The sequence below is a fragment of the Bubalus bubalis genome, chromosome X (genome assembly GCF_019923935.1).
Source record: "Bubalus bubalis isolate 160015118507 breed Murrah chromosome X, NDDB_SH_1, whole genome shotgun sequence".
NCBI lineage: Eukaryota > Metazoa > Chordata > Mammalia > Artiodactyla > Bovidae > Bubalus > Bubalus bubalis.
Genome location: NC_059181.1, coordinates 62,719,889 through 62,732,248, shown reverse-complemented (window position 1 = coordinate 62,732,248; position 12,360 = coordinate 62,719,889). Strand labels below are relative to the sequence as shown.

Here is a 12,360-nt window from a genome sequence, read left to right as displayed (position 1 = left end):
CTCTATACACTGCTTTGGAGCTAGAGGCAGGGACCATGACCCATTTGTATCAGAATGACAATACGGCTCTGTAAATCAGGATCTAGCAAAAGTCATAGTCCCTAACATTCTTAACTTGCCTCTTTGAGCATGGAAACTCTCTTATAAGGAAGCTGAGGTGAGGGCAATTTTGACCCAGTATTTTCAACTGCAGTGCTTGTAGGGACTGGGTAGAAGAAAAGAGTGCCAGGCTTCTTAATTGTGCTTGTTTATAATAGAACTCGGGCTTCCCTGGTAGCTCAGCTGGTAAAGAATCCAACTGCAATGCAGGAGACCCTGATTCAATTCTTGGGTCAGAAAGTTCCCCTGGAGAAGGGATAGGCTACTCATTCTAGTATTCTTGTCTGGAGAGTCCCCATAACAGAGGAGCCTGGCAGGCTACAGTCCATAGGGTCTAAAAGAGTCACACATGACTGAGCAACTAAGCACAGCATATATTCATGCAATACAGGTCTTGGGGAGGGGAATGAAAAGTCCTGGCAACATGCCCCTTACGGTCATCCCTAGCCTGGAAGCTGAGGGTATAGTGAGCCCTATCCTCTTGGTTATACCCACCTAAAGTACATTTACATCATACTGAACTGGGGAGGGGAGTTGGCCAGATCATGGCTCAACAGCTACAGGTACTCACTGTTCTTACTGAGACTTTAGAAGATTTCCTGGAATAGATGTTTCCCCATTGGCTATTAATATATGCCCGTAGGGCAATTTTCTGAGACTTTACATGATTATGTTTTATCATTTTCACCAGTTATGGTAGTTTTGCTGGGGAGAGGATCCATAGATCTCCTCATATCACCATTCTGGAAGCAATTTTCTTCTGTCCTAGATTATTAAAATTAATACTACTCAAGATTTTCTGTTTAATCCTCAATTTCCTATAAGTTAAGTGATTATGCTATGCATCTTAAACAGTGCTGTTATATCAATTGTACCTCAATAAAACTAGGGGGAGAAAAGGAAAGAGAAAAAAAAATAGAGGCTAATATTTATATATAAATCCAAAAGTATTCAGTTTATACTTCGATTTTTCTAGTTTAATTTTTTACTGCTTTTAATGATACAATTTTTATTTGCTTAAAGTTTTGTTTGGTTGAGACTAATTTTCTCATTACTTTCTTACCAAACAGAACTACTTCCTAAATCGTGCACTTGATCTGATCCATAAATGCAGAGACATCTGGAATGTCCTGAAAACAACAGGTACAGTGGGACTGGGAGTATGGTAACATGGTTATAAAGGGGATTTCAGATCTGAATAACCTAGTCTTTTATCAACAGAAATTTGTGCCACTGAAATACTTGATAACCAGCCAAATGATCCTTTAAGAACTAGCTTTTCCCCCACTCTGTGTTTGTATTTTGTATTTTAAATCTTTGACACACTACTTAGAGTAAGAATATTTTTAAAAATATTTATTTATTTACTTGGCTGTGCCGAGTCTTAGTTGCAGCATGCCAGATCTTCAGTTGTGGCGTGTGGGATCTAGTTCCCTGACAAGAGATCAAACCTGGACCCCCGCATTGGGAGCAAAGAGTCTTAGCCACTGGACTACCAGGGGAAGTCCCAAGAATATATTTTATCTTGATTTTCATTGTAGTATTGAGTATAAAAATAGTACCATCATTGTTCAATATGACTTTATTGCTCTTAGGTCACTGGATTTGATATCTAATTTAAACAAATTTTGACTTTGACTAAATGTAGGGTACAGAATCTTCCAAACCACAATGATAATATCAGATACTGTTAACATTTTGTAAGGAAATAACCTGTGTAGTAGTAAACCATTTGAAGCTATATAGTAGCTTGCTATGGTTTCCTAATTAAGGATGGTATTATTATATAGACTTTATTATATTGTGTCCATCTATTCCTGTTTTAGTTAGAATTTTTTAAAAATATATACATACTGAATTGAATTTCATGCCTTTTATTTTTTATTAATTAATTTATTTACTTTGGCTATGCTGGCTCTTTATTGCTTTGCACAGGCTTTCTCTAGTTGTGATGAGTGGAGGCTACTCTTTGTTACAGTACACAGGCTCTTGTTTCAGTGGCTTCTCTTGATGCGGAGCACAGGCTGTAGGTGTGCAGGTTTCAGTTGTTGTAACCAACACATAGGCTCAGTAATTGTAGTATGCAGGCTTTAGGGTGCATGGGCTTCAGCACTCAGGCTTAATAGTTGGTGTCCATGGGGTCTAGAGCTCAGGCTCAGTAGTTGTGAGGCACAGGCTTAACTGCTCTGTGGCATTTCAAATCTTCCTGGACCAGGTATTGAACTTGTGTGCTCTACATAGGCAAGTGGATTCTAATCCACTGTGCCACCAGGGAAGTCCCAAATTATGTGTCTTTTAAGTTTCTCTAGAGATCATTACGTGGTTTTTCTCTTTTGAAGTATTAATATATTAAATTATAATAATAATACATTTCCTAAAATTAAGTCATCATTGGATTTGTGGAATAATCCATTTGGTCATAGTGTATTATTTTAAAAAATGGTGAATTTGGTTTCCTTATATTTAAAAATTATTGGGCTGTCATTTTATGTGTATATTCATGATACCTTTGATGAATGTTTATATCAAACTATAGGAATTATAAGAAAGAACATAAACATATAAAATTTAATTCACCTAGGTATATCTCAATCTATGGCAGGCATTTAGAAGAATAAAAACAATAAAAAGAAAGGAGAGAAAATACCTAAATAACATACTCAATATGGAAGATTTAATAGAAATATACCAGATAGCCTGAAAATATACTTTATACTCCAGTACTCTTGCCTGGAAAATCCCATGGATGGAGGAGCCTGGTAGGCTGCAGTCCATGGGGTTGCTAAGAGTCAGACACGACTGAGCGACTTCACTTTCATTTTTCACTTTCATGCCTTGGAGAAGGAAATGGCAACCCATTCCAGTGTTCTTGCCTGGATAATCCCAGGGACAGCGGAGCCTGGTTGGCTGCCGTCTGTGGAGTCGCACAGAGTCGAACACGACTGAAGCGACTTGGCAGCAGCAGCAGCAGCCTGATAATAGAAAACTCATTTTCTTTTCATGTGCCCTTTGAACATTGATAGAATTGATCACAAGAAAAACCTGAATGAAAAAAAAAACCTGAATAAATTCTAAAAATAAAACATAGCATTATCTGACCACAATGCAGTAAAGCTAGAAATTAATAATGGAATTAGGAAACAGAATGCTTTACCACTTGGACATTTTAAAAAACAAAAGTAACTATGGAATATCTGGGCTTCCCTGCTGGCTCAGTGGTAAAGACTCTGCCTGCCAATGCAGGAGACTTGGATTTGATCCCTGTATCAGGAAGATCCCCTGGAGAAGGAAATGGCAGCCCCACTCCAGTATTCTTGCCTGGAAAATTCCATGAATAGAGGAGCCTGGCAGGCTACAGTCCACTGAGTTGCAAAAGAGTTGGACTTGGCTTAGCGACTAAACAACAGCAGCAGCAATATGAAATATCTAGAAAATGATACTTAGAATACCTCATAACAGAATCTAAATTACTAAAGTAGTGCTCAGAGTGAAATTTATACCTTTAGTGCCTTTTATTTAAAAAGTATGTCAGAATGCTAGCTGTCTACTGAAAATCAGTTTATTCATTCTAGGAACACAGCTAGATTCTCTTTATATAGCTATATCTATCTATGTCTTTAGAGACTTACAAATTTAAACAATGAGATACCACTACCCACTTATTAGAATGACAAAAATTCAAAACACTGACAACACCAAATGCTGGTGAATATGTGAAACAACAGGAATTCTCATTCATTGCTGACAGGAATGCAACATGGTATAGCCACTTTGAAGGACAGCTTTGCAGTTTCTTACAAAACTAAACATACTCTTGCTATCCAATCCAGCAGCGGTGCTCCCTGTTATTTATGCAAATAAATTGAAAACTTATGTCCATGAAAAGACCTGCACATGGATGTTTATAGCAACTTTAGTCACAATTGCTAAAACTTGGAAGTGACCAAGATATCATTCAGTAGGTAAATTGTCAAATAAACTGTGGAATGTCCAAACAATGAAATATTGTCCAGAACTAAGAGGAAATGAGCTATTAAACTATGAAAAGACATGAAGGTAACTTAAATGCATATTACTAAGTGAAAGAAGCCAATCTGAAAAGGCCACATACTATATGATTCCAACTATATGACATTACAAAAAAGACAAAACTATGAATACAATAAAAAGATCTTTGGTTGTCGGCATGAATTGAGGAGGGAGGAATAAATAGATAAAACACAAGAAACCTTTTAGGGCAGTGAAACTATTCTGTATGATACTACAGTGGTATATACATGTTATTATACATTTGTCAAAATCCATAGAATGTACAATGCCAAGAGTGAATCCTAATGTAACATGGAATTTGGGTAAAAATGATGTGTCAGTGTAGATTCACTGATTGTAACAAATGTACCACTATGGTGCAGGATGTTAATAGTCGAGGAAGTTGTGTGCAGTGGGGGATAGGGTATATATGGGAATGCTCTATACTTTCCACTCAATTTTGCTGTGAACCTAAAACTGTTTAAAAGAATGGCTATTATTGAAAAGACAAGGGAGATGTGGAGAAAAGGGAATTCTTTTGCACTGTTGATGGGAATGTAAATTGGTACAGCCACTATGGAAAACAATGTACACGTTCCTCAAAAAAGCAAAAATAGAGCAACCATCTCCAAAAACCTCAGTACTGAGTATATATCTAAAGGAAATGAAATCACTATTGCAGAGAGGTATCTGCATCCCCGTGTTCATGTCTCACAATAGTCAAGACATGGAAATAGTCTAAGTATTAATTGAAGGATGAATGAATGAAGAAAATATGACATACATACATACGTATGTATGTGTATATATATATGTATATGTATGCGCACACACACAATTAACTATTTGGCCTTATAAAAGAAAGAAATCCTGCCATTTGTAACAACATGGATGAATACCTGGAGGACATTATGCCGAGTGAAATAAGACAGAAAAACACAAATACTGTTAGACCTAACTTATATGTGGAATCTTAGAAAAAAAAAATCTCATAGAAACAGAGAGTAGATTGTTGGTTGCCAGGAGCCAGGGGCATGGGGGAACATGTGATGGTGGTCACAGGGTACAAACTTCTAGATATAGAATGAATAAGTTTTGAGAGACCTAATGTACACCATCGTGACTGTAGTTAACAATACTGAATTGTATACTTGAAAGTTGCCAAGAGAGTAAATCTTAAATGTTCTCACCCCACACACAAACACAAATGGCAACTATATGAAGTAATGGATATGTTAACTAGCCTTATTTTGGTAATCATTTCACAGTATATACATGTATAAAACCATGACATTGTACACCTTAAATATACATAATGTTATATGTCAAATACATCCCAATGAAGCTGGAAAAAATCCAGCAATATATGAAAAGAATTATATGCCAAAGACCACTAAGTATAGCTCCAAGGATGATGGATTATTTGTTGTGGTTGTTCAGTTGCTCAGTAGTGTTCTACTCTGCATCCCCATGGACCACAGCATACAGCACACCAGGCTCCCCTGTCCTTCATTGTCTCCTGGAGTTTGATCAAATTCATGTCAGTGAGTCAGTGATGCCATCTAACCATCTCATCTTCTGTCGCCTCCTTCTCCTTTCACCTTCAGTCTTTCCTGGGGATCTTTTCCAGTGAGTCGGCTCTTCGATTAGGTAACCAGAGAATTGGAGCTTCAGCTTCAGCAACAGACCTTCTAATGAATATTCAGGTTCACTTTAGGATTGAGTGGTTTGATCTCCTTACAGTCCAGTGGGCTCTCAAGAGTATTCTTCAGCACCACAATTCAAAAGCATCAGTTCTTCTGCACCCAGCCATTTTTATGGTCCAGCTTTCACATCCATACATGACTACTGGAAAAACCCTAGCTTTGACTATACGGACCTTTGTTGGCAAAGTGATGTCACTACTTTTTAATACACTATCGAGGTTTGTCATAGCTCTCCTTCCAAAGAACAAATGTCTTTTAATTTCATGGTTACAGTCACCATCCACAGTGATTTTAGAGCCCAAGAAAATAAAATTTGTCACTGCTTAGACTTTTTCTCCTTCTATTTGCCATGAAGAGATGGGACCAGATGTCATGATCTTAGTTTTTTGAATGTTGGGTTTTAAGCCAGCTTTTTGACTCACTTTCACCTTCATCAAAAGGCTCTTCAGTTGCTTTACGCTTTCTGCCATTAGAATAGTATCATCTGCATATCTGAGGTTGTTGATATTTCCTCCAGCAGTCTTAATTCCAGCTTGTGATTCATCCAGCCTGGCATTTTGCATGATGTACTCTGCATATAAGTTAAATAAGCAAGGTGACAATATACAGCCTTGTCATACTCCTTTAACGATTTTGAACCAATCAGTTGTTCCATGTCCGGTTCTAACTGTTGCTTCTTGACCCACATACAGGTTTCTCAGGAGACAGGTAAGGTAGTCTGGTATTCCCATGTCTTTTAGAATTTTCCACAATTTGTTGTGATTCACACAGTCAAAGGCTTTAGCATAGTCAATGAAGCAGAAGTAGATGTTTTTCTGGAATTCCTGTGCCTTCTCCATGATCTAATGAACACTGGCAATTTGATCTCTGGTTCCTCTGCCTCTTTGAAACCCAGCTTGTATATACATCTGTAAGTTCTCTCTTCACATACTGTTGAAGCCTAGCTTGAAGGATTTTGAGCATAACATTGCTAGCATGTGAAATGAGTGCAATTGTACAGTAGTGTGAACATTCTTTGGCATTGCCCTTCTTTGGGATTGGAATGAAAACCAACCTTTTCCAGTCCTGTGGCCACTGCTGAGTTTTCCAAATTTGCTGGCATATTGAGTGCATCACTTAATAACATCATCTTTTAGGATTTGAAATAGCTGGAATTCCATAACTTTCACTAGCTTTTTCCATAGTGATGCTTCCTGAGGCCCACTTGACTTCACGCTCCAGGATGTCTGGCTCCCCTTGCCTTTCTCTTCTCTTCTTTCCTCAGCTATTTGTAAAGCCTTCTCAGAAAGCTACTTTGCCTAATTGCATTTCTTTTTCTTTGGAATGTTTTTGGTCACTGCCCCCTGTACAATGTTTTTGAACCTCCATCTATAGTTCTTCAGGCACTCTGCCTACCACATCTAATCCCTTGAATCTATTCATCATCCCCATTGTATAATCATTAAGGATTTGATTTAGGTCATACCTGAACAGCCTAGTGGTTTCCCTTACTTTCTTCAATTTAGCCTGAATTTTGCAATAAAGAGTTCAGGATCTGAGCCATAGTCAGCTCCAGGTCTTGTTTTTACTGACTGTATAGAGCTTCTCCATCTTTGACTTACGAAGAACATAATCAATCTCATTTTGGTATTGACCATCTGGTGATGTCCATATGTAGAGGCATCTCTTGTATTGTTGGAAGAGGGTGTTTGCTGTGACTAGTGTGTTCTCTCAGCAAAACTCTGTTAGCCTTTGCCCTGCTTCATTTTGTACTTCCAGGCCAAACTTGCCTGTTATTCCAGGTATCTCTTTACTTCCTCCTTTTGCATTCTAATCCCCTATGATGAAAAGGACATCTTTTTTTGGCATTAATTCTAGAAGGTCGTCATAGAACTGTTCAACTTCAGCTTCTTCAGCATTAGTGTTTGTGGCATAGACTTGGATTACTGTGATATTGAATGGTTTGCCTTGGAAACGAACAGAGATCATTCTGTCATTTTTGAGATTGCACCCAGTACTGCATTTTGGACTCTTTTTGTTGACTATGAGGGCTACTCCATTTCTTCTGAGGGATTCTTGCCTACAGTGTAGATATAATGGTCATCTGAATTAAATTCTCCCGTTCTCATCCATTTTAGTTCACTGATTCCTAAGATGTTGATGTTCAATCTTGCCATCTCCTGCTTGACCGTGTCCAATTTACCTTGATTCATGAACCAAACATTCCAGGTTCCTATACAATATTGTGCTTTACAGCATCAGACTTTACCTTCACCACCAGACACCGGACACTGAACATTGTTTGCGCTTTGGCCCTGCCACTTCATTCTTTCTGGAGCTATTAGTAATTTCCCTCCACTCTTCTCCAGTACCTCATTGGACACCTTCTGACCTGGGCAGCTCATCTTCCAGTGTCATATCCTTTTGCCTTTTCATACTGTTCATGGGGTTCTCTAGGCAAGAATACTGGAGTGAGTTGTTATTTCCTCCTCCAGTAGACCATGTTTTGTCAGAACTCTTCACTATGACCCATCTATCTTGGGTAGTCCTGCAGGGAATGGCTCATAGCTTCATTGAGTTACACAAGCTCTTTCACCATGACAGGGCTGTGATCCATGCAGTGGGACATGGAATATTCAGTTCAATTCAGTTGCTCAGTCGTGTCCGACTCTTTGCGACCCCATGAACCCCAGCACGCCAGGCCTCCCTGTCCATCACTAACACTCGGAGTCCACCCAAACCCGTGTCCATCAATTCATTGATGCCATCCAACCATCTCATCCTCTGTCGTCCCCTTCTCCTCCTGCCCTCAATCTTTCCCAGCATCTGGGTCTTTTCAAATGAGTCAGCTCTTCTCATCAGATAGCCAAAGTATTGGAGTTTCAGCTTCAACATCAGTTCCTCCAGTGAACACCCAGGACTGATCTCCTTTAAGATGGACTGGTTGGAATCTCCAAGGGACTCTCTCAAGAGTCTTCTCCAACACCACAGTTCAAAAGCATCAATTCTTCAGCACTCACCCGTCTTTATATTATTCAGCCATAAAAAGGAATGAATTTGAGTCAGTTCTGGTGAGATGGGTGAACCTAGTGCCTGTTATACAAGATAAGTCAGAGAAAAATATCATACATTAATGCATGTATATGAAATTTAGAAAAATGGTACTGATGAACCTATTTGCAAGGCGGGGATAGAGATGCCAACATAGAGAACAGACTTGTGGACACAGTGGGGAAAATATAGCGCTTTGGATGAATTGAGAGAGTATCATTGAAACATATACATTATTGTATATAAAAAAGATAGCTAGTGGAAAGTTGCTGTATAACACAGGGAGCTTAGCCTGGTGCTCTGTGACAACCTAGAGGAGTGGGATGGGGTGAGGGGTGGGAAGGAGGTTCAAGAGGGAGGGAATATAGGTATACTTTTGGCTGATTCATGTTGTTGTATGGCAGAAACCGACACAACATTGTAAATTGTAAAGCAGTTATCCTCCAATTAAAAATAAATTTTTAAAAAAGAAAAAGGACATTAGGTTAAAACTAAGGGAAAAATTAAAGAAAAGAATTTGTTTCATCTAGGAAATCTAATTTGTTGGCATACAATAGTTCATAGTAATCTCTTGTAATCCTTTTTATTTCTGTAAAGTCAGTTATACTGTCCCCTCTTTTGAAGCCTCTCTTTGAATTACTAGGATCTGATTATAATGAAGTTCTCTTATTGTCAGTGTAGCTAAAATTTTGTCAATTTTTTAAATCTCTTCAAATTGTTGGTTTCATTGATTTTCTCTATTTTTCTTTCCTCCAATTCATTTTTCTCTGCTCTTTATTATTTCGTTTCTCTAGTAGCTTTGAATTTGTTTTGCTCTTTTTTCTACTTCCTCATGGTTTAAAGTTGTGGTATTGCTTTAAAATTTTTCTTCCTTTATGGATGTTTATAGTTACAAGCCTTCCTTTCAGTACTGCTTTTACTACATCCCATAAATTTCATTATGTTTTGTTTTTGTTACCAACCATCTCTAGGTATTTTTCTAAGTTCTCTTGTGATTTTTTTTTTCCTTTGGCCCAATGCTTGTTGTTTAATTTCCACATACTTGTGACTTTTCCAGTTTTCTTTCTGTTATGGATTTCTGGCTTCATTCCATTATGGTCAGAGAATATACTCTATGGGATTTTAGTCTTATTAAATTTATTGAGACTTATTTTGTAGCCAGATACATGGTCTCTACTGGAGAATATTCCATTAGCACTTGAGCATAAAGTGTTTTCTTCTGTTGTTGGATGGATTCTAATGGTTATAGTGTTGTTGGCATCCTCTTATTTCCTTGTTGATCCCCTATCTACATATTCTATCCATTTTTGAAAATTATTCATAAAATGTATGATTTATGTTTATCTGAAGGTAAAAATATACTAGGAACAGAGAAGACAGTCAGAAATCTCCAGGAACTGCCCATAAAGAGTAAAATTTCTGAAATTTTTATATTAATAATATTTTACCTATAAAAATTTAACGTAGAGAAGGCTAAGCATCTCTTCTGATTTTGAAACTCTTCTCATGCAACTCTTATCAATAGTAACCCATCAAACAAACCTAATTACTTCTTACATTTCCTCTCTTTATGAGGAGAAAGAATGAATTTTTGCAGTTTTCCAGGGGCCCTTTTGGGAATCTCAAAGATAATTTTAGTTTAGAAGATATCCTGAAAACATTGTTTTATATTTTCTATATTTGGGATGTGACTTTTCAGGGCAAAATTAAGAGTTGTTAGAGGCAGTTCGGCACTTGATTAAAATACAATTGTGGGTGCCTGAAAAACAGTACTTGGTTACCCGTCTAAGCAAAATGACAATAACACATTTACAAATAAGTGTAGAAAATAACACAATTCTAAAGAACTTGAGCTCTTCAATAAATGAGAAAACTTTTTTCTTAATCTTTTTGTCATTAAATGATCAAAAATAAAGACATCACAAAGATAACAAAGATCAAAAAATTATTCTGGTAAAACACAAAATCTGCTATCTAGGTAGATTACATACAAGACAAAGAATAAACTTTTATATTATAAGTGAAACCATCATTTAGTAAACTAAGAAAGCAAGCCCATCAAAAAAAATCAAGATAACTTTGCTCCATTTTAATACATTACAGAGCTGTATTTTAGACTCAGGTTTAAACTAGGGCAAATGAAATTTACTTCCCAGATTTGTCCTTCATTATGCTCTTTTATATTCTTGAACAAACTGACAACCTTTTAGGGGATCTGCCTGTCAAAACTAGCTTTATGAAAAGACTAAGACAGTTTTTCAGAGGCTACATGATGTGTGATACTGTAATAAGATTGGATGCAGAAGAAAATACAGAATCTAGCTATTTCTGTTAAGTCAGGCATTAAGGAGCTTTTCAAAACTGTGAAACAATCTTCTCATTCATTTTTTAAAATTTTATTTATTTTTAATTGAAGGATAATTGCTTTACAGTATTATGTTGGTTTCTACCAAACATGAACATGAATCAGCCATAGGTTTACCCATGTCCCCTCCCACTTGAACATCCCTCCCACCTCCCTCTTCTCATTCACTTTCAAAATACAATTACTTTTTTTTTTTTAATACAATTACTTTTTAATTGACATTAACACACAGTGACTTCATCTCAAATTAATTCAATCAGGAAATATATTTAAATTTTGTTTTAATTTCTAAAATGGTAAATATCAATAGTTATAACCTGCATATGAAAAATCTCTTTGATAATTTTTTCAGAGTACATGGGGGTCCTGAGAACAGAAAGTTTGAGAACCACTGATTTGGGAGTAAACTGCATTTTCCTTTAAAAACAAAGGCACATATCCATTTGATGCTGTTGCTCATAATATAATCTCAACCACTTGTTTTAATTGTACGTTTAACCAAAATAATTTTTATTTCAAAGAGAAAACTTAGGTGTAATTGAGACCCATCTCTCACTCACTGGTAGTGTAGCAGACTAGCAGAGTTCATGAACACACAGCACAACTTTCTCTGACTACCTTCATCCCTTTTAAAGAGGAAAAATGAACACATTCCTTAACCCAAAGATACCGCCTCTCTATAGCATATAAAAATAAGAAGCAATAGTATATAAACTTAAAACTATGCTTAGTAATGAAAGTATTTGGTTTTACTTAAAAGTTATCTTGGTATCTATTATCCATTTATTAACTCAATGTAATATCAGTTTAACATTTTAAGTGAACTAAATATCTTGAAGTTTATAGTATTTTTCTTGATTTTCTAACTGTTCTAAGTATAATTAATTTGGGGCTTCCCTGGTGGCTCAGTTGATAAAGAATCTACCTGCAATGTAGGAGACGTAGGTAAGACGTTGGTAAGATCCCCTGGCGGAGGGCATGGCAACCCACCCCCGTATTCTTGCCTGGAGAATTCCATGGACAGAGGAGCCTGGCAGGCTATAGTCCATGGGGTTGCAAAGAGTCAGACACAACTGAACAACTAACACAACAACAAAAAAATTAATTTTAATGAAGTTCAAGAATATCCAA

At 36.9% G+C, this 12,360-nt stretch overlaps 1 protein-coding gene across 1 annotated transcript in view; it reads left to right on the top strand.

Moving 5' to 3' along the window:
• Positions 1–12,360, top strand: part of TEX11 (testis expressed 11) — a 211,524-nt gene that overhangs the window by 158,115 nt on the left and 41,049 nt on the right. Inside the window, exon 25 of the mRNA XM_025276046.2 lies at positions 1,170–1,242. Within this exon, the coding sequence (XP_025131831.2) occupies positions 1,170–1,242 (73 nt within the window). The remainder of the gene's footprint in view (positions 1–1,169; positions 1,243–12,360) is intronic.